Source organism: Apodemus sylvaticus, chromosome 1 (genome assembly GCF_947179515.1).
Source record: "Apodemus sylvaticus chromosome 1, mApoSyl1.1, whole genome shotgun sequence".
NCBI lineage: Eukaryota > Metazoa > Chordata > Mammalia > Rodentia > Muridae > Apodemus > Apodemus sylvaticus.
This window is the reverse complement of record NC_067472.1, coordinates 35,581,415-35,603,442: the sequence shown is the minus strand read 5'-3', so window position 1 is coordinate 35,603,442 and position 22,028 is coordinate 35,581,415. Positions and strand designations below refer to the sequence as shown.

Below are 22,028 nucleotides of genomic sequence, written 5' to 3'. Positions count from 1 at the left end.
AGCCAGGGAAACGATGCCATCTTTGAAATGAAGTTAGCTCTTCCATTAGCTGGACAGCTGAGTTCTCACAAGGATTGTGAACTTAGCCACACACTAGGAGTTAGGCAAGCAAGACAACCTGCAGCTCGGTTCTGCTTCCAGGAGAGACGGAGTGGTAGAAAAGTGCCCCACCGGGACTGTGATCCCAGGACAGGCTTTTCCCTATACTGCATATTTTTACATACATACACACACACACATTTTTACAAAGATTATGATTGTACAGAAAAATTTAGCTACTAGCCCATTGTCTTGTTGTCATGGGAAAAACTTTTTTTTTTAAGAGAGAGCAAATGGTGAAGTTTCATCCAGAAGATGAAATTTTCTAAGACAGCCAAAGCTCAGTGAAAAATTAGCAGCCACGACAGTCTGGCAATGTGTTCCATGTGTTCCTTCTGGCAAGTTCTTTCATTTTCAACACAATTGCCCCTTGCTGTTAATTGTGTTCCTATAATGGGTTCTGTCCTGCATCAGAGTCTGACACACCATGAAATTGATGCCGGTGCTGAGCATGTTAAATCCTGCGCACCTGTGGCAAGGAGGGCTCGCCTTTGGGTGAACTCTTACAGGGCAGTTGGGTTTCCTTGATCCGTACTGAAGAGGTTGCTGGTACACACCAGAGTGCTCATGGTGGTGTCTACCAACAGAAGGGAGAAGCCAGGAAATGCTGAATCTTCTCATAGGATGCGCTGTAGCCTTGTGTGGAAAGTGAAGGAATGCTTCCGTTAGTTTATCTTCATATGTCGAATCTCCAGCTTTTTATTATTTTATTTTATTTTGTTTTGTTTTATTTTATTTTTAAGAGTTTAAACACACAGAAGATCCATAGTTGATCTGTTTGCCTGGGGTCTCTGGTAGAGTTATGAGGACTCCTTTGACTAACTAATGTTGATGCTGTTAGTTTTCAGCGGTCTGTTTTGCCCTTGAGGTTATTTCGTCCTAGGTAGGCATATTTCCAAGTTGCTCCTATTCATCTCTTACCAGATCATTCCCTCCCCGCCCCCCAGTGGTTAAAACCATTGAAAGTTAAAACCTCGGAATCCCTAGGAGCCCAGTTTTCTGTCCCTGGCTCTCAGTGAACTGATGCTATTCTTCTCCATTCTCTCTCCATTTCAGAAGGATGTTTGTTGGTTTGTCTGCCTTTTCTTTTAACTTAAGGCAGAGGATAAACATGTGAGTGATGAATCCCTGTAATTTAATACCGAAAGGGGCATTACTTACAGACAAGTACATTTAAAGCCACAAAGTGTGCCTGGAGCAAGTGTTTACACTCAGTTCTCAAACTAAGACCTGTGTAAAAGAGATCAAGTATAAGGTTTGGGAATTCCTTAGGACTTGATTGTAACTCAGTGGTAGAGCCTACCATGTGCAAGGTCCCGGGTTCTATGTGCAATACCACCAACTAAAGGGTGGATAAGAACTAGAGTTTAGATCTTCAATTTTCTCCAAGTCCTGTGTGTTAAATGCTTAGTCCCTAGAGTGTCTGTACTGGGAGGTGGTTGAACCTGTAAGGAAGAGGTAGGGCTGTGCAGGAAGTCTCTGTGTCACTGGGGACCTGCACTTCCCTTCCCTTCCCTTGGGCTTTTCATGTGTCCTAGTCTCAAGATAGGCAACTGTGCTCTGCCCTTCACTTCTGTCATGATGCTGCTTTGTGAGGAGCACATAGCAAACTCGCTATGAGACTCATAGAATTTCCAGAACTCTGTGTGTGTGTGTGTGTGTGTGTGTAGAAAATGGACTACAAAGGCTGTGTAGAGAAGTTCTCCTACTGAACAAAGTGTATCTACGGACAAATGGCCTGCTATAATCTCAGCAAGCCATTTCTGAAAAATAATAAGAATAAGATTTGTATGTTTCAGAACCCATTCAGTAAGCTGCCCCTCCCCCAGGTCTGGATTTTTGCAGTTCCTCCTGGAAGGCTTTGTGCCAAGTCAAAGGGGGGAGGAGGGTGGGGAATCTAATTTAGAAAGTAAAACGAATCTGTTATGGGAGGAGAGCCCCCAGACCCTCGCTCCCGATCCCCACTTGCTGTATGAGGGGGATTGAGTCTCTTCCCCCCTGAGGATGCTCATTATTTTAACTAAATGTGAAAAACAGATGCCCCATGTTTGGGAACTTGACCCGAGTGAGTAACTTGATTACTCTAGCTGGAGTCCGTTAAATGTTTTAATCCTCTGAAATAAATTGTGGTATATTTTCATCCAAAAAAAAAAAAAAAAAAAGGAACAACGTGTAGGACTAACATTTGTACAGCAGCCAGTCAGGGAGTATCGTATAACACGCTTAGATTTCCCCCATCATTCCATTCAGAATCCGGCATCCACTTCCCTAGTGAAATACATTTAGAGGGGATGCTGGTGGAGTCTTGTGTTGTTCTCTTCCACGGTACATTTTATGAAGAGGGCGGACAAATTCATTCCAGATGGCTAGAGCGGAACACAGGTGTGGCCACCAGTGAATGTCACACCCTGGGATCCATGATCTCTGCTGAGTCTCTACTCTTCACAACCCCTTATCAGGACCACCCTGGCATCTAACAGCCCACTCTCTGGGCTGGTGTTTGTTTAGCATCTTTGAATCCAAAAGAGCAGCAAGTTAGCCTCAGAAACATGGAGGGTCACTTTTCCATATTGTGGCTTCAAGTCTTCAGGGTGGAAACCCACCCTTCCTTCCTTCCTTCCTTCCTTCCTTCCTTCCTTCCTTCCTTCCTCCCTCCCTCCCTTCCTCCTTCCCTTCCTTCCTTCCTTCCTTCCTTCCTTCCTTCCTTCCTTCCTTTCTTCTTTCCTCCCTCCCTCCCTTCCTTCCTCCCTCCCTCCCTCCCTTCCTTCCTTTCTTCTTCCCTCCCTCCTTCCCTCCTTTCTTTTCTTCTTCCCTCCATCCCTCCCTCCCTCCCTTCCTCCCTTCCTTTCTCCTTCCCTCCCTCCCTCCTTTCCTCCCGTCCTTTTTTCTTTCCTCCCTCCCTCCTTCCCTCCCTTCTTTTCTTCTTCCCTCCCTTTCTCCCTCCCTCCCTTCCTCCCTTCCTTTCTTCTTCCCTCCCTCCCTTCCTCCTTCCCTCCCTCCCTCCTTTCCTCCCTTCCTTTCTTCTTTCCTCCCTCCCTCCCTCCTTCCCTCCCTTCCTCCCTCCCTCCCTTTTTTCCTTCCTTCTTTCCTTCCTTCCAGCTGTTTATTTTACAGTCCTGTCCTCAGCAGCACCCCAAATGCTGAGGCAGTAGGGAGCCGCTTCTTTCTGTTTTAATTCTCTTCGGGGTAAATAAGGCCTTGCTCTAATGCCTCTCAGAACAGTTGCTTTGAATCATTATAAACACTTTGTAAGCATGTGGGTAAGTGTACATGTATGTGGGTGGCTTTTAAACATTGTTATTTTAATCCCAGGAACAAGTCCAGGAAACGTGTTCATTACATCTTAAAGTAAGACTGTGCTGGAGTTTGTGAAGTTGCAAAGGTATCTGGTCAGAAAAGTGTAAACACTTCTTTCCTTCTTTTCTTTTTTCTAATTGCAAACTCCAAAAGAATCTACCGAAGCCCCAACCGTTTCCTCACTAGTGCTGAGGAGTGTGGGTGCACTTCTGAAGGAAAGGGGCGTGTTTGTCCACTTCTCCTCCATTTTCAGGCAGGAGTTAATTGGCAAATTTATTTTTCTCTTATCCCCTCAGGCACCACCAAGTCTGAAGATCGCGCTGCTTTGCTGAAGAAATTCAATGAACCTGGGTCCCAGTATTTCATTTTCTTGCTGAGCACGAGAGCTGGGGGCCTGGGCTTAAATCTTCAGGCTGCAGACACGGTGGTCATCTTTGACAGTGACTGGAATCCTCATCAGGTGCGTGTGTCTAGCAGGGGCGCTGAGGCTTCCCTCTGGAGAGGCGGGGAGAGATTATCAGTTTCATCACTCACACTTATAGGACAGAGCACACCTCTAAATGACTGGGCAGTTTCTCCAAAGGAGAAATAGCCCAGCCAATTACTACAGCCATTTTCCTATCTCCATCGGAGCGCAGCTATTTCTTTGTTATGCCCAAGCCTGTGAAGAGCCCAAGAGTGTGCTGGAAAACTCACTTCTTCAGTCTTAATCCTATCTCTGGGGATTGCCAGTGAGCAAATTACATCTGGTGAAGGATAAATCATCAAAAAATGTTTCAGGGGCTGGGAGTATAGCTCCATGGTGGACTGAGCCCTAGCTTTCATGAGGCCCTGGGTTTGGTCTCCAGGTCCAGTAATAACAACAAACTGAGAAACATGGCGGCCGGCAATCACCAAGCGCTCCCTCTGCACCAGACTCCTGGTGGGCATCTCTGCTCAGTTTTCACAACTGCTCTGAAAGGTCATAAAGGTTACTGTTTACATTTTTGTCTTTTAGAGACGAGTCCTGAGCAAGTTAAATAACATTTTCAAGGATGTTATTCATAAGATAATATATGTTATGTATAGGATAGTTAACCTTGCCTTCAGTTTTCTATATCATTTAAAATCACACACACACACACACACACACATATCCAGTATCTGTTATTGGTAGCTACTTTTTTTTTATAACTTTAGAGATATTCTTTTGAAGAAGTATTTTGGTGGCTCCCCAATAAATGTTGACCAGATCTTTTATGCCAGGGGTTTCCTGACTGGCCCTGGGAAGTGGGACATCTGCTTGAGAGACTTTGGATAGAGTGGGTTTCATTCACATGGTAATTGCTCATGGATTCCAGCTGATAAGACACTCTGTGTCCATCTCACCCCAGCTACTAGGCAATTGGCCATCCCCACCAGAAGCATGCCCAGCCCATGCACAGGGAAGGTTGAGTGGGAGGGACTTCTGAAGTGCTGCTGGCAGGAAGAACAGGGGTACATTAGAAAGAAACATGCCTGTTTGCTGTTCCCTGCGGCGGCACTGAGCCTGGATGCCTGTGTCACTCTCTGCCCGTGAGAAGATGAAAGCCTCCAGCAGAGTTTGCTTGCTTCAGATTCAGAAACCGTTTTTTCCGTATTTATTTCAAGATCCCTGGTCGCATTCTGCAGCAGGCAGGGTTCCTATCAGGGGGACACATCTGCAGTCTTCTTCCTACCTGGTTGTTTTCAGTGTCTGAGCTACCTAGAAGCAAGGGGAGAATGCATGAGTTCAGAATCACCAGCAAAATCCTGCATTTGTCAGGCTCTTCAAACTTGACTAGAAGTTCCGTAACCGAGTAACAGAATAGTCAACCACAAAGTTTCCCAAGAGGTTCTCTTCTCAGCTGGGCTCTTGAGTTTAGCCATCATGTCTTAGTTCAGTGTTCTATTTCTATGAAGAGGCACCATGACCATGGCAACACTTGTAAGGGACAATATTTCATTGGAGCTGGCTAATAGTTCAGAGGCTTAGTCCACTATCATCATGGAGGGAAGCATGGTCTCACACAGGCAGACTTGGTGCTAGAGAGGGAGCTGAGAGTTCTGTATCCGGGTCTGAAGACGATAGGAAGAGAGCTTGACACTGAGCCTAGCTTGAACTTCTGAAACCTCAGTGACACATTTTTTCCAACAAGGTCACACCCACTCCAACAAGGCCACACTTTCTAATAGCGCTGTTCCCTGTAGGCCTGTGGAGCAATTTCCATTCAAATCACCACATATCACACATAAATGTTTGATGCTGCTGATTGACACCCTAGACAGAAATGAAATTTAGTAGCACGGGGCTGTAATCTCAGCCCTGAGGGAAACAGAAGCCAGGAGATTGAAAGTTCATCCCGTTGCGGGTTATGGATTAACTTCAGGGCCAGCCTGGGCAACTTAGAGATACGTTGACTCATAAAGTAAAAGCTGGGCTAGGAATGGAGTTGCGTAGTTGAATTTGTTCACGGCTTCCGAGGGCAAACTTCTGACGTAACCAATCACTCTGTGTCAAAGGTCCCTGCAGGAAAAACAGCTCTCCCGTGCACCCTTTTGTCCACGGTGCCTTTGTGTTACATGGCTGACAGGAACCTGCGCTGAATGGAAGAGTAAGCTAAAGCTGAGCCTCAGCTGTGTTATAAGCGTCATGCTAGGAATGCAAGAAACAGAGCATAGACCTTTGACCTGACAGCACGCCGGCTCTCAGGCATGTGTGTGAACAGTGCCTCAGTGTCAGACCTGGTCCCTCGCCTGGACCATGGGATAACAGGGCCATGCCAAGGCATGCTTATTTGAGTAGCTATCAAGTTCAGTGATGGCCTAAGACGTTTATAGAAGTTTTTACTTAAAGGGACCAAATGCACATGTTCACTCACAACTTCTAGTTCCCACTTACAGCTGTGTGTCATTAAATCTTCTGATAGTTTGTGTGTCTGTGCTGGCGCATACTGCAATCTATTGTACCAGCCTGGTACTGTGGAATGTTTGTTACTTCCTCTTTTGAAAAAAATACAGTAAGAATAGGTAATGCTAAAAAAAAAAAAAAAAGAAAAAAAAAAGAAAGAAAGAAAGAAAAGAAAAGAAAAGAAAAGGCATACCCCTGGTGATTTTTTTCAGGATAAATTCTAAAAGTGAAATCTGAAGCAGAGTCATATCTTACAATTTGTCATGCCAGACCCCACCACCACAGTTCTCTATTATGCTGCTAGTAGTCATTTGCATTTCCAGCTATACTGGGATGTACTTGTAGAACAAAATAGTGAATCTTTGATAGAGTTAGATCCAGGAATTGGATAGCTATATAACATATGCATGTTTGTGTATATAATGTATATATACTGAAATGTACATGTCTGTATGTATGTCTGTATGTATAAGTACAATGCATGAAAATACGGTTTGGTGATAGAACAGTGTTATTAACACATTGCAATGAAAAGAGTGTGTATCTTCCTACTTGAATGTGTTTTTGTAGGCAATATCTAAGTCTTAATTCTGACATCAGATCGATTGGTTTTTGTTTTGATGAAGGGAAAACCTACAGGTAGGTAAATATTTTAAGAGCTAGATTTCAAATCTTGAGGTAACATTTCAGTTGGCTTGGTTAATTTAAGCTCAGACTTCCTCAGTAGGAGATGGCCTTGAATTTTTCCAAAGACAATAGTTTGTGGTATTTTTTTTTCACTTGTAAGTAAAATCTAACCTTTGTAAAGGCTGGTTATGGGTCATTCCCACACCTCCCTCTTACGAAGCCCTGTTTGCTGGGATAGTCCAGGCGCTCAGATCCTCACAGCATTTTGTTCTCAAAAACAGGATCTGCAGGCCCAAGACCGAGCTCACCGCATTGGCCAACAAAATGAGGTCCGGGTGCTGAGGCTGTGTACCGTCAACAGTGTGGAGGAGAAGATTCTCGCGGCTGCCAAGTACAAGCTGAACGTGGATCAGAAGGTTATCCAGGCAGGCATGTTTGACCAGAAGTCATCCAGCCACGAGCGGAGGGCGTTCCTGCAGGCCATTCTGGAGCATGAAGAAGAGAATGAGGTATTACACAAAGTCAAACTTAACAGAATCTAGCAGTGACCTTTTGTCCCGAAAGGATTAAGAAATAACACCCTTCCTTTGTTCCTTAAAGAATTTTCTGGGCTGGTGTTAATTAAAATGACTAAATTCGCTGCTATCTTATATCCCAAGCACAGAGAAACTCAGAAAGGTATTCATATGTCTTAAGAGCTATTGCCAGAGAACCTTAAACTCTTAGCTTGTGCACACTTCCCTGTCCTCAGGGGGTTGGGTACCACCAAGTAGATTTGATTGTCTCGTGAGTGCTGCCCCCTATATGGAAGTTGTGGAACTGCAGGAATGATACTTCATAGAACTCTGACTACTAGGTGGGCTTTTTTTTTTCTTTCTCTCATACCCCAGAATCCCATTTCAGTTGCTTTTTGATTAGGGATGGATATACTTCAACAGTTATTGGGCTGTCTTTTGAAGCACTTCATAGCATTTTTATCTCATGAGTTTGGAAAGCTTGGCCTTAACTACCGTAAAAAGGTCTTTTTTAAAAACAGAACAGAGGCAAATCACCTGGATCCTAACGTCTCTATTTACAAAAGTTGCCAAAGTTGTGCAAACAGTGTTTTATTTTTTTATTGAGTCATTTTATTCTCTTAGATGACCAGTTTCAGTCATTTTATTTTAAATATTCATTTGAGAACTAGGGATGTGTAGTTCTGTGTAAAGTATTTGTCTTTACACAGACATAGACATAGACACATACACACACACACACACAAATACATACAAACTATCAGCCTAAAATGAACTTGAACTACATTTAAAAACGAGTCTATAAACATTCAGAGAGCAAAATACTAACACCAGTTCTTACCATTAAACTATCCAATAGACATATTTGCTTTTGTATACCTGTGCTTAAAAGTCAGAGCATCAATTTATTTTACATATTTGCACAGAATATTATTCTCATTGAACAAATATAGTTCTGTGTTTTTGAAATCCTCTGTAAATTAAAATTTATATTCTTTTTTAAAGTCTTTTTAATTAAAAACAAATTTTTTTCATGTACTATATTCTAATTGTGGTTTCTGCCTCTTCTGACTCCTAGCCCTTCGCCACCTCTTTACCCACTCAAATCCACATTCTTTCTCGCTCTGTGTCCACTCATTTGTGAGTGGCTATCATTCCAGGAAGCTTCCAGGTTAGGGCTGTGGGCCTGTGTGCACGCCCACTCACAGAACAGGAAATACATCCGACCCAGACCTGTAGAGGCCCTGTTCATTCTGCCGTATTCTGAGTTCATGTGTGTGCTGGCACTGCTGTATCTAGAAGGCCTTGGTCCTTTGGTATCCTCCATTCCTTCTGACTGCTTCAGTCTCTCTGCTTCCTCTTCCACAGGGTTCCCTGAGCCTTGAGGGGAGGGAATTGATGAAGACATCCCATTTAGGACCAAGTGTTCCAAGGGCTCTCGCTCTCTGCCTACTGTCTAGCTGTGAGGCTCCGTATTTATTCCTGTCTATGCAGGAGGAAGCTTCTCTGATAATGGCTGAGCAAGACACTGATCTATAATTATAGCAGAATGTTCTTAGGGTCTTTGTGTTGCTTCTGTTGCTATACTCTTTCAGTAGAACAGTAGGGTTTGGTTTTCCCCTAGGTCCCTGGCTCATATAATCTCAAATTCATGGCCACCCAAGCAGTGTTAGGGATGGGTTCCATCTCATGGAGTGGGCCTTAAATTCAACCAGCTTTTGGTTGGTTACTCCCACAAGCCTGTGACATAGCCCATCTTGCATGCAGGTTTATAGTTGAGTTGGTGTCTACCTTGCTCCTTTGGTGTGGCTTTCGGGATACCTTCCAGGACTCTGGACACTAGTCAGTAAGACCAAAGGCTCTAAGTAGGCACCCCCCACCCCAGCTCAACTTCTCCATGTTCAGTGAGTTATGTAGGTGTTGTCTTCAGCAATAGGGCTTACTATCAGTTTGTAGAGAGCAACAAATAGCCTTCATAAGAGTTGGGATGTTGGAGGTTCCCATGGGGCTAACAGCTCAGTTACATGTAACCCATTCCGAGAACTGGTGTCTGCATTTGGTGATGAGAGATGTCTACATGGGGCTCCTCCTTCCCCATTATTTGTCGATTCCATTTTGGTCACCTTCATTTCAAGAAGCTTCTACTGTATTAAGTTTCCATACTACCCCTCAAATGGCCCTTAGTTTAACTTTCCCTCTCTGTCTTCCCTCTCTCAACCTTTTCCTTTCTCTCTACCCATTTGATCCTCCCATTCCAGTTCCTGCCCAGTCTATCCATCCATAACATTTATTTCCCCTTCCTAAGGAGATACATATACCCCCCCACCCCACCCCCAGTTCCTTACTCTATACCTAACATCTGTGGTTATACAGATTATACAAGCCTAGCAAAGGCTTCAGAGCTAACATCCACAAATAAATTAATACATATTTGTCTTTTGGGGTCTGGGTTACCTCACTCAGGATGATTTTTTTTCTCTGTCCATTTACTTGATTTCCTTGCCAGTGTGGCCAGCTGATTTCCAGGGAGGGACTGCCTTGGGTGTTGGTGGGTGAGACCAAGCTTTTGAAGTCTTTCTTGTATCTCTTCATTTCTGAAATGAGCCTGCATGTGAAATAGAGACTGATCTGTCAAAGAATCCTGAAATGAATCTTTTTTTGCAAAGTAGAGAGTGCTTTGGTATTATGCCTCCTAGTCTGTCCGCCATATATGTATGATTAGTAGTCACCTATTGAGCGTCAGGAAATGACAAGAAGCAAAACTGCTCATATGCGCTCAGACGGCCTCATACATCTAAAACCTCTTCAAATCTCGAGCATTTCACCATTTCTGGTTTTTAAAATTGAAAATTTGATACAGACTTAGGAGTTAGACTATCAGGTACCTTTTGCTATGGTTTAGACATGTGGCCATTTCCCCAAACATGGTGGGCTGGTGAGATGTCTCAGCAGGTAAAGGGGCCTGCCGGCAAGCCTGCCAAACTGTTTGGTCTCCAGGACCCACCTGTTGGAAGGAGATAAGTGACTCCCACAGTTGTCTATTGACACACACACACACACACATACACACACACACACACATTCATTCTCATAATAAATAAATATTGAATAAATAATATGACCAATATATTAAATACATTTCAGATACTAAAATGATGCATGTTGATGTGTTTTAAATCTGAGTGGTACATGCTTTGACAAAGGGTGGTGTGAGGAGAGCTGGTCCTCATCTAGGGGTCTCCACTGCATTCTTTATTTTCTTATCTTTTTTAAAAAAAGATCTTGTAAAAAAATGTTACCTGAGCAGGTGAGAGGATGTGCAGGGGAGCTTGGGGTTCTCTGGCTTCGCTAAACCACAGGAGAGGCTGATCTCTCTCAGGCCTGCAGATCACCACATAGGGTTCCAGCGTTGTTCTCTGCCAACTGTGTCTCACCGTTAGCAGCCTGCTGGGACAGCTGTGTCAGGCAACTATTACCAGACTCTGGTAGTCTATGCCCTGATGGGAAGTCTACCAGGGATCTTTGTAGATGTCGGTGGAGGGCCTCTGTGCCAACAATCCAGGGCAGTGCAGGGTGCCATGATCACAGCTGACGGGAGGACCAGGGGCAAAGAGCACAGCAGGAATTCTTGCAAACATCCCAGCTGCTTTGGGCCCTGGGTACTCAGGTCTCTGAGGGCAGCTGTCCTGCTGATTTCTAGAAGAATCTGCACCTTGTCTGAGGACACCTATGGCCTCATTTGTCTCTCTCTGTGTGTGTGTGTGTGTGTGTGTGTGTGTGTGTGTGTGTGTGTGTGTGTGTGTATGTGTGTGTACAAGATCTTGTTAAGTTCTGAGCCCATTCTCCAGCTAATCTGCTTCCCTGTCAGATGGAATGCAATATTTAGACAGATTGCCTTTAATCAACATGGAGGTGAATTAAATCAGAAGGGTCTTTGGTAGTAATGATTATCTTGAACCATACTTTATTGGATTGCGTTTATTTCTAAGAGTGATTAAAGCCCTTCATTGTGCAAGGTGTCTTGGGAGCTGACATCCTCTAGCTTAGGCTGCTGGTATTTTTTTTTCTTTTTTTAATCATGGAAACCATAGCATACTGTTCTTTCCTAAAATCTTGAGAACTATTTATTTCTGAGAAATTAGCAGATAATATGCCTTTGTTTAACAGGATATACAATTTAGGAACTTTTAGTACTTATGTAATCACGTTTTGTACTTTATTTAAATTGTTTTAAGTAGGTATAGTTTTGAGGTATTTTTGTATTGGCAATTTTAAATGTGTCCTATGTATAATTTTAACCATCATCAATAACAGTGCCCAACAAAATACATAGATTCAACGTATCTTAAAAGTTCTGTATACAGTATCTAGATATTATTTTTTCCCTTGCCCTGTGCACAATGTCAAAAACCTCACTGTTTTTGAATATATCTTTGAAAATAAACATTCAAATTTGCAGTATCTGCAGTATCATTCATAGACTTAGTAGAAATTAACATTAAGTAGTTGTTCCTGTAGCTGGCATCTTCTGGTGAAGTAGATGTCACGCCTATATTACAGATGAGGTCATGGAGGCGGGGAGTCATGAAGTAGGTTGCTTTAAAAGTAACAGAAAATATCCACACCCAGGAGAGCTAGAGTTTCTTAGAGAGCACATTTCCCGCCCTAGACAGACTTCCTGCTGGAAAGACAGTTTGAAAAGCTCAACCTCTCAAAATACCAATGGCAGGTACTAAGCCGGGGACCCTCTGTTCCGTTCTGTTCTGCCCTGAGCAGAAGGACAGAATATTCCCCCACAAACTGCCCAGCCTCTGTTCTTAAAGCCTCTTCAATCATTCTGTTTCTGAACCCAGGAAGAAGATGAGGTGCCAGACGACGAGACCCTGAACCAGATGATTGCTCGCCGGGAAGAAGAGTTTGATCTTTTTATGGTAATGTTGCAGGAATCAAGGGAAACGACTGTCTCCCCCCCCCCAAACCCCTCCCCACCTCCCCTTTTTGTTATCCAGCCTGCATACTGGCCAGAACCTAGGTCCTGAAGTCTGTGCGTTGCTTTTGGTTCAGAGTCTGCAAACTGGCTGGATTTAGCCCGCAGACATATTGTGTTTGGCCCACATAGCAGTTCTTAAGATTTTGCATTTGTTGCCAGCATGAAAAGAATCCTGATTTCTGGCTTCCTTTAGAAAGTGAGATGGGGGCGGCGTTTGGCCCGCAGTTCTGTATGGAAGCAATCAATCGGCCAGACTGAGTTGCAGCTTCACCCTTAGCATAGGCTATGTGGTCCATAGTTCACCAGGGACCCACTCCTCACCCCAGGCCATCGTCAGACTGGACGACTGCCCGGTCTCCTTGCATTCAGCTTGCAACTGTGGCTTAGCCAGCTTCTCGCTGATTAGGAGCAGGTGAACGACAACAGCCTGTGAAGTTGTTGCAGGGACTATACATAAACGAATAGGACCTCTGGCGCGCACGTGTGTGTGTGTGTGTGTGTGTGTGTGTGTGTGTGTGTGTGTGTAGGAAGAGATGTCTGGCCTTGGTTCAAAGAGCAAGGGCCTTGTTCATGTCAGAGGAGCTTGGTGTTTTTGAATGTATTGCCCATGGCTTTAACCTTGAGGCTCACCGCTCAGTCTCCTGAAACCTCAGTTTGATTTACCTGTGAGGTGTTCCACATGCCGCCGCAGTGGTTGGGGAGCAGGCCCAGTGTGTGGGAGAGGCTGCTCAGCAGCTGTAGAATGGTGGGTAAAAAGAAAAAAAAGAAAGAAAGAAAAGCTTCCGGCGTTTACACTCTCTCCTCTTAAATGGCCAGAACAGTCCTGGGCGCGCAGTGCTTGTGTAATAGATCGCTGAATGAGTATGGCGATGTGTGCAGTTTCAGGCTTTGTCCAGATGGCAGGGCACATCCAGATGAGTAAAGCACGAGGCTTCCTCCAAAGCACTCAGGCATTTTGATTTTCACATCACGCATTTAGCCCGATTACAGAGGGGAGGACTACGGACACACCATGGCTGTGGTGAAGGAGCACTGAAGACCCCTGATCCCAGGCACCAGTTAGAGAGCCCGGGGGGTGCTGGGTAAGGCACCTCACATGACAAAGCACCTGGAGAGGAGAGATGGAGTAAAGATAGGATTACCTTACCCCTTACCGGGGCTGGAAGGTAGAGACGTGGGACCCCTTTAACCGGAAATTACAAATTTTGAAGAGACGCTAGCAATCTATCCCCCTTTTGGCAAAATCTCAGCATTAAGGTTTGCAACTAAATTCAGGACCTCTCTGAACATTATCCCATAAGATTGCAGGCCAAAGAAAACACAGCTAAGCCAAACATGACCCAGTGGGTTTGCAATCTGCCTTTTAAGCTTAGGAGGGTGAGAGGAGAGAGCCGAGGCTGTGTGGACGCTTGCGTATGTCATTTTCATGTCATTTTATGTCATGTCACTTATTTGCTTGTGTGGCCTTTGTCTGGAGAACACAGATTATTCCTGCACATAATGATTCAGAATAAAAGACCATTGCCTCGTTCTCAGGCAGAAAGGCAGGCGGTCACAGCAAGGGCTCCCGGCTTTAGGAAATGCATTTCTTCCCTACCCAGTGAAGCCATTTTAGGGAGACGGCATTAATGTGGGTTCTGTGTTCATGTGGGATTCTGCCATTGCTCCCCACATTTATAGATGAAGCTTTTAAAATAGGGAGGTTGGGGATACACATCAGAAACCAACATCTGTCGTTGAGGGCCTTACTAAGGTGTAGGTGACTGGGCATCCCTGAGGCACAAAGGCTTTCCTGACACTCAACAGTGCAATGGCCTCAAATACTCCCGAAATAGGGTAGGCCCAGAAATAGGCCTTCCCTGGCAGCCCTGAAATTGGGGAGAAATTTAGTGCCACTCCATTCTTCTTTGAAGCTGAGCTTTTGTAGAAATTGAAAATCTCAGAAGACAAACTTGGAAATTTTGTTCAAGGCCCAGGCTCCCTTTTGGGAATGAGTATGTGACCCTAGAACAGGCTTGTCATGGACCAGACTGGCTAAGGAATGAGTGCACCTGTGTAAGTGCCTCAACTTTGTGAGCTCTCAGGCCTGCTTCTTAAGTGTTAGCATCTATTTGGGAGAGGGGAGCTATAATGGGTTTTGTTGAGTTTAATTTATACCTTTGGCCACTAAGGCTGTTCATTAGCACTTCCACCAGGGGGCAGGAAATAGAATTTGAATCCATGCCAGCTACTCTGATTAAAAAGGTTAGTGACAGACAAGACAGGAATGTGAGCTGGTTAAGCCGCTGGATCTCAGATATCTTAAGTCTTCATCCATTATTTAGAATTAGTTCTGTGCCTCACATTAATAGAGACTTATTATTCAATGTGGAGATACTGTAAACAAATAGTTTCTTCAAAATAATAATCTTTCTTTTGAACAGTGGCATTGCTTTCCCCTTCTAAAACCTCTAAGATAGCAAATAATTAATTCACCTTCAATACAGATAGTCTGTGAGTTTTACCTAAAAGTTTTATTTGATAGCAACATGCTTCAGATATTTATTTTGGACCAATATATAAATAATGGGCTTTTAGAGGCTATATTTGCTACAAAGGCTAAAAATAGTAATAAATGTTATGGTTATACTAAGGCCTTAAGACAATACATTCAGGTAGTAATTAAATAGAAAAGTTAGTCTTTTTATCCAATGCTGGCTAAAGATATTATACAGAGATGTTAGGTGAGTAGGATCTCTAAGATCACTAGGACTTGCAGCTTATCATATTTAATTGAATCTACCCTTCTTTTTTAAGAAAAAAATCACATTTGGGTTATTTTTACTAAAATTAAAGAAAACGTTTATTCTACAGATACCCTACTCTCCTGTTAGAAAACAACCTACTGTGATCATTTTATAAGCTCTGGTCTAGGAATCGGCAATTAAGTCTAGCTAGAGCTGGAAGTGGCAACATCTTGTCACAGAGTAGGTCTCGGGGAGACCATGTTCTTACTAGTTATCTGATAGCTACAGAAGGTCGCCTCATGCAAGTTCTGCCTAGGTCCTGCCTTAAAGAATCATCCTCTTGCTCACTGCCAGGCTTCCATGGGTAGATCCTGTTTCTGAGCCAAGCATCACAAGCTAAGGCTGGCACACGGGAGAGCAGGACGGCCACATTTATCTACCAATGCCTTGCTTCCATGCTCCAGCCTTGCCCTGCCTTACAGACGGAGTGATTTCCAGAAATGTTGTGTTAAGGCATAGTTTAAGGAGTTTATTAATATCTTAACATTTGGGTTTAAGAAGCAAATATTTCCTTCACATTTTATCAGTTTGAACTTTTAAGGGAAAAAAAAATCATTTTATTGAATCTGTGTTTCGGTAGAACCAGAGGAAGAGGGCAAAGGTAAACCAATGAGTGGCTGATGACATATTTCCTCATGGGGGTGATCTGGGTATATGTAACTAGTGTATGGAGAGGAGAGTAAACAGTGCTTTTGGTTTGTTCTTCTACACGTGCCAGATTGTTTGGCTCCACTTAAAGCCATGCGCGGGTGCCATGTCATTTACTTAGAACCAGATAGGATTTCTAGAACAAAAGGCAAGAAAGCCCAGGCTCCTGAGGGCCATGAAGGGAAGGCATTGCACTTGTGTCTTAGTGAGCTGAGAAGATACTGACTTTGTGGTCTGTCGCGTTATAGTAATCTCCTAAGAGCTGAACTTTTACGGAGTGAAGAGACAAGGAACGTGGTCCTTTCCTACCCCCAGCTAGGTACTCAGAGGCCAACGCATTGGCAACAGCTGACCAGGGTAACCATCCATGCCCCCTCGACATGTGATTGTGGCTGGTACCTGGGTCAGAGGACATCTTGCTGGAATTGGTTCTTTCCTTCCATCCTGCAGGGCCCAGAGACTAAACTCAGGTTGTCAGGCTTGGCAGCAAACGCCTTCACTCACTCACTGGGCCAGGGCTCACATTTTTAAAATGCATTCTTCTTTTGAATTGTGCATACACACACACACACACACTTAAGCTAAGAAGAAGAGTCCTTAAAGGGGATTTTTTTTTAATGCAAAGGTAAATTCAAATGATGGGTAGAGAGGAAGGATCATTCGTGTAGACACCGTGCTTAAGGATGAAGAAGAACAAGGTGACTGGGATAAGAGACTGAAAGGGATACTTCGGCAGTGGAAAACCAACCACCTCTGGAGATTGTGAGTTCTGCCATGCAGAAGCCTCTTCCTTTACTGACACTAGTATCCCTGTTTGTAGCGCATGGACATGGACCGGCGGAGGGAGGATGCCAGGAACCCGAAGCGCAAACCTCGCCTGATGGAAGAAGATGAACTGCCCTCCTGGATTATTAAGGATGACGCTGAAGTGGAAAGGCTCACCTGTGAGGAAGAGGAGGAGAAGATCTTTGGGAGGGGTTCTCGCCAACGCCGGGATGTGGACTACAGCGATGCCCTCACCGAGAAGCAATGGCTCAGGGTAGGTGTGGCTTTTTAAACTTATCTGGTGGCTGGAGTGTTTTCGGTGACTTGGCTGGAATTCTCTGCGATGGCAGAGTTGCTGATGGCAGGGCCTGGGCTCCTGAACGTTGACGGCGTCTTCCTCGTGCTGTGGTCATTCTGTGTTTCCAGGCAGTTTTTGGGGGGGAAAATAGAGTGACAGATTTTTTTTGTTAGAGGAGAATTGGCCATGAGATGTAAGGATTGTTAGGTCTGTGAGACACATTAATGTTTTATGGTCAATTGTCTGGGCATGCCTCGCTTTCTCAAAATGGACGAGGGGTCCTTAGAGATTGTATTAATTGTTCACCCGTATTTCATGGTCTTTAATCATGGATTTAATTCTGCATGGCCTGCACAGAGAGTTCAGGGGCAACGTTGTTTTCTAGCTGTGCGATTTCATGGTTATAGCACATTTAGATTTGGAAGGTCCTTTGTACTATTTGGTTTTGATGACAAAACTGAAGCTTAAAAAGTGTGTGTGACTATTTGGGGCATACCGCTGGATAGTAGTACAGTCAGTGGCTACTGGTGTGTGTGTGTGTGTGTGTGTGTGTGTGTGTGTGTGTGCGTGTCAACATCGGCCTGGCGTGATTTATCTGTTTTAAATACCAATGATACCTGGACTGGAGTCAATGATGGTAGGGAGAAAAGAAAATATTATTCTAAAGTTTGTGAGTGGTAATTTCTCATTTTGACTGGGGAGTGAAATCTCACAATGCCCCTTTGGGACCCCGGAAATATCAGCATGCTCCTGACAGTCACATGTGGGGATGTCAGGGCTAGTGGAGTTTAGCCATCCTTTTGAGCAGACTTAGTACCTAATAGGCAGAACAGCCTGGGACATATTTTCCAGACAGGGCCAGTAAAGCAAGTGCTGGAAATAGTATGTGCAGTTGGGTAAAAACCAAGCTAAACAGAAGCCAGTGTTGGGCACCATCCATTTTCTCAAAGGGAATATAATTCCCAAGCTTTGTAAGCCAAGGATTTCAAGGCCTGGGTCATAAGAGGGTAGGAGGGGAGAGAGGAACTGGGAAGGAATTTGAGGTTGGATATCCAAGGCAGACGGCCTTGGTACCACTGGAAGAATGATCCTCTCAGGGCATTGTGTAATGACAGGGATGTGACCTGAATTTTGAAAAGATGGTGTCTCTGGGATTCTGCAAAGAAAATCCAAGAAGGCATCACTCATATTTATGGTTGAACAGTTGCATATGAAATGTAACTTGTGTGTGATTGTTTCCCTGTTGGACTCAGGCAAGGGTTCCAATGGCCTCAGAATTCAGCTCTATGAATTCCCTCTGTTTGACTGTTACTGTCATAGTTGTATAATTAAGACTCATCCTATAATATTAGGAGATTTTGCTTAATATTTATTTCAGAGCTTGGAAAATTCGGATTTCCTTTCTCTTTGTTTAAGCAATATATTAATCACCTGAAGTGTTATTACCAGAGATGAAATGAACATAATCTAGGCCCACAACTTTAAAATCGATTTTTTGATATGAATAATCTCCAGATGTGAGAGGTATAATAACCCTGTCTATTGGTCAAGGTTGTAGACAAACTTACCTTGTGTTTTATAATCATAGAAGATTACTCCTAGGAAGGATGACAACATTAATCTTGGGAGGCCTACGTGTTAGGCTAGCTTATCATCATTTCCTGTATCCTTCACGGTATCCCATATGTACAGAAACATAGTGAGTGATTGTAGAAATGAACTATAATCTTAGATAAGTGAACGTTACTGGCTTGGCAGTAGTGCTTGGAGGACATTCTAAGTGTGTGCAGCAGGCTTCCATTTTATCTACAGCAGGCACATTTCAAAACAGAAAAACTAGTTATCCCTAAGGTACCTAGCAATGTGTGAAGTCAGCTAGGAGTGCAGAAGCCATTCTCGGTACAGCTTCCGTGGAATACACCTTGTTGGCATTCTTTTCAAAAACTGCATTTCATGTTCTGGATGGTCTGATTGCTGTCACGTAAGACACCTGACCCCTGACCGTGACCCTTGAGAGTTACGATCGTAGGTTGTTGTCGACCCGAGAGCAATCTTGTTTAGTATGTGGCAGTTACGTATTTGCTGCAATAACATGGAATTGAAGGGGCTCTTAGGGGCGCTGGGTGTGTAGAGATGCTCTCTACTGCTAGTGATTGGCATCTTGAGTGTTCACAGCCAATGTAGCCTTGGGAGGGAAACTGGCAAGATATGCTCCATCAGGGCTGAAACTATTCTTTTTCCTGGCAGCGCTGTCTAAAGCCTGCTTGGGTAAGGCTGGGAAGATGCATAGAGTCCCAGAGTTGGAAGGCAGAGTTGGAAAGCGGCTGAGTGGGGCCACGGCCACCCTGTGCTCAGCCCACACTCTATAGTGTTCATGCCAAGAGGCTGCCTGGCCCTCGAAGGCGGGACACTGTCTTTTTGTCTTCCAAGCCCCAGAAGTTCAAGGTCGGCCTTGAATGCTGGTTCTTCCTCCCTGTGGACAGAATTCTCTTTCCCTATAGCTCCTCCCTGGCCTTGATTCTATGCCCTGGAAAAGACAGAACAATGCATTTTCTGTCTTCACAACACAGGTTTAGTCTGGCATGGACTTCCCAACCCTCCTCTTTTGAACTTTTCCTCATCCTTCATGGCTCAGCTCATTGGCTGGCTGAGAAGATAAACACTGGTTGCACATCCCAGACTGCTCTCGTGTTTCCTCGTTCGCCCCTCTGTCACAGTACCATTCTGGGCTCCCAGCCTTCCCAGGCTTTGTCTGATTTCCTGGCTGGTTGGTAAGCTGAATCTGGAGCTGTACCTTATCAAAATTTCAGACTTTCGTGTGTAGCTATTATCTGCCACTGGGTGCCACAGTGAAACAGACTGTACAATAGAATGTAGATATGGTTCTAGCCCCAACTGTAGCAGAAGCACCTAACCACACCCATCTGTGAACCTGTCCAAAACCGTAAGTCGGGGTTGTTTCTCAGGTGTGAAAAGCCCGTGGTGGTGATGGTTCCCGGCATTCTTCATGGAGTCAGGAGCAGGCTGGGAGAGCATCCGCCAGCTTGGTCAGTCTCTGTGCACGTGAGCATTAAGAGGGGAGAATGGCATGGCACAGGGTACAGGAGCCCGCTGCTTGTGCCTCGGCTGTTCTGCAGACCTTAGCTTACATCCTGCCGTGCAGACCTCCTCTCTGTGGCCACCCAAGTCCACTAGAAGACAGAGAGCCGTGTGGCTGTGAGTCTAGGAGAACAGGTTTTGGTGAACACCTAGCATTCTCCCCTCGTACTTCAGTATACCCAGGGTAAACGTAAATGCTGGTACGGCTGCTTTCCTGGCAGATACAGCTTCCCCACGAACAGGTTTTATTCTAAAATTGGAATATGCTCAAAATTTCTCAGACTCCTGGAGAGAGTCTGTTAAGCTGGAAGGATTTTTCTTAGAGATTTATTTATTTATTTAATGTAAATGAGTACACTGTAGCTGTACAGATGGTTGTGAACCATCATGTGGTTGCTGGGAATTGAACTCAGGATCTCTGTTTGCTCCAGCCCCGCTCCCTCTGGCCCAAATATTTATTTATTGTTATATGTAAGTACACTGTAGCTGTCTTCAGACACACCAGAAGAAGGTGTCAGATCCCATTACAGATTGTGAGACACTATGAGGTTTCTGGGATTTGAACTCAGGACCTTTGGAAGAGCCGTCAGTGCTCTTAACCGCTGAGCCATCTCACCAACCCTGGAAGGATATTTTTCTAAAGCATTTCCCTCCTTGATTCATAATGTTTTAAATGAGGAGAATCATAATTTCTAACACACCTTGTGTTGTTGTTGTTTTTAAATCAAGTATTTTTTTTTCTGTGCTAATTTTTTTTATTCGATATATTTTTATTTACATTTCAAATTATTTCCCCTTTTCCAGCCCCCCACTCCCCGAAAGTCCCATAAGCCCCCTTCTTTCCCCCTGTCCTCCCACCCACCCCTTCCCACTTCCCCGTTCTGGTTTTGCCCTATACTTCTTCACTGAGTCTTTCTAGAACAAGGGGCCACTCCTCCTTTCTTCTTGTACCTCATTTGATGTATGGATTATGTTTGGGGTATTCCAGTTTTCTAGGTTAATATCCACTTATTAGTGAGTGCATACCATGAGTCACCTTTTGAGTCTGGGTTACCTCACTTAGTATGATGTTTTCTAGCTCCATCCATTTGCCTAAGAATTTCATGAATTCATTGTTTCTAATGGCTGAATAGTACTCCATTGTGTAGATATACCACATTTTTTGCATCCACTCTTCTGTTGAGGGATACCTGGGTTCTTTCCAGTATCTGGCAATTATAAATAGGGCTGCTATGAACATAGTAGAGCATGTATCCTTATTACATGGTGGGGAATCCTCTGGGTATATGCCCAGGAGTGGTATAGCAGGATCTTTTGGAAGTGAGGTGCCCAGTTTTCGAAGGAACCGCCAGACTGATTTCCAGAGTGGTTGTACCAATTTGCAACCCCACCAGCAGTGGAGGAGTGTTCCTCTTTCTCCACATCCTCTCCAACACCTGCTGTCTCCTGAATTTTTAATCTTAGCCATTCTGACTGGTGTAAGGTGAAATCTTAGGGTTGTTTTGATTTGCATTTCCCTAATGACTAATGAAGTTGAGCATTTTTTAAGATGCTTCTCCGCCATCCGAAGTTCTTCAGGTGAGAATTCTTTGTTTAACTCTGTACCCCATTTTTTAATAGGGTTGTTTGGTTTTCTGGAGTCTATCTTCTTGAGTTCTTTATATATATTGGATATTAGCCCTCTATCTGATGTAGGATTGGTGAAGATCTTTTCCCAATTTGTTGGTTGCCGATTTGTCCTTTTGATGGTGTCCTTTGCCGTATAGAAACTTTGTAATTTTATGAGGTCCCATTTGTCAATTCTTGATCTTAGAGCATACGCTATTGGTGTTCTGTTCAGAAATTTTCTCCCTGTACCAATGTCCTCAAGGGTCTTCCCCAGTTTCTTTTCTATTAGCTTCAGAGTGTCTGGCTTTATGTGGAGGTCCTTGATCCATTTGGATTTGAGCTTAGTACAAGGCGATAAAGATGGATCAATTCGCATCATTGAAACTTA

At 44.1% G+C, this 22,028-nt stretch overlaps 1 protein-coding gene across 9 annotated transcripts in view; it reads left to right on the top strand.

The window, feature by feature from the left end:
* Positions 1–22,028, top strand: part of Smarca2 (SWI/SNF related, matrix associated, actin dependent regulator of chromatin, subfamily a, member 2) — a 167,537-nt gene that overhangs the window by 93,394 nt on the left and 52,115 nt on the right. For all 9 annotated transcript variants that reach the window (XM_052187895.1, XM_052187861.1, XM_052187874.1 and 6 more), the window contains exons 24-27: positions 3,693–3,856; positions 7,213–7,440; positions 12,300–12,377; positions 16,691–16,909. In XM_052187895.1, the coding sequence (XP_052043855.1) occupies positions 3,693–3,856; positions 7,213–7,440; positions 12,300–12,377; positions 16,691–16,909 (689 nt within the window). The remainder of the gene's footprint in view (positions 1–3,692; positions 3,857–7,212; positions 7,441–12,299; positions 12,378–16,690; positions 16,910–22,028) is intronic.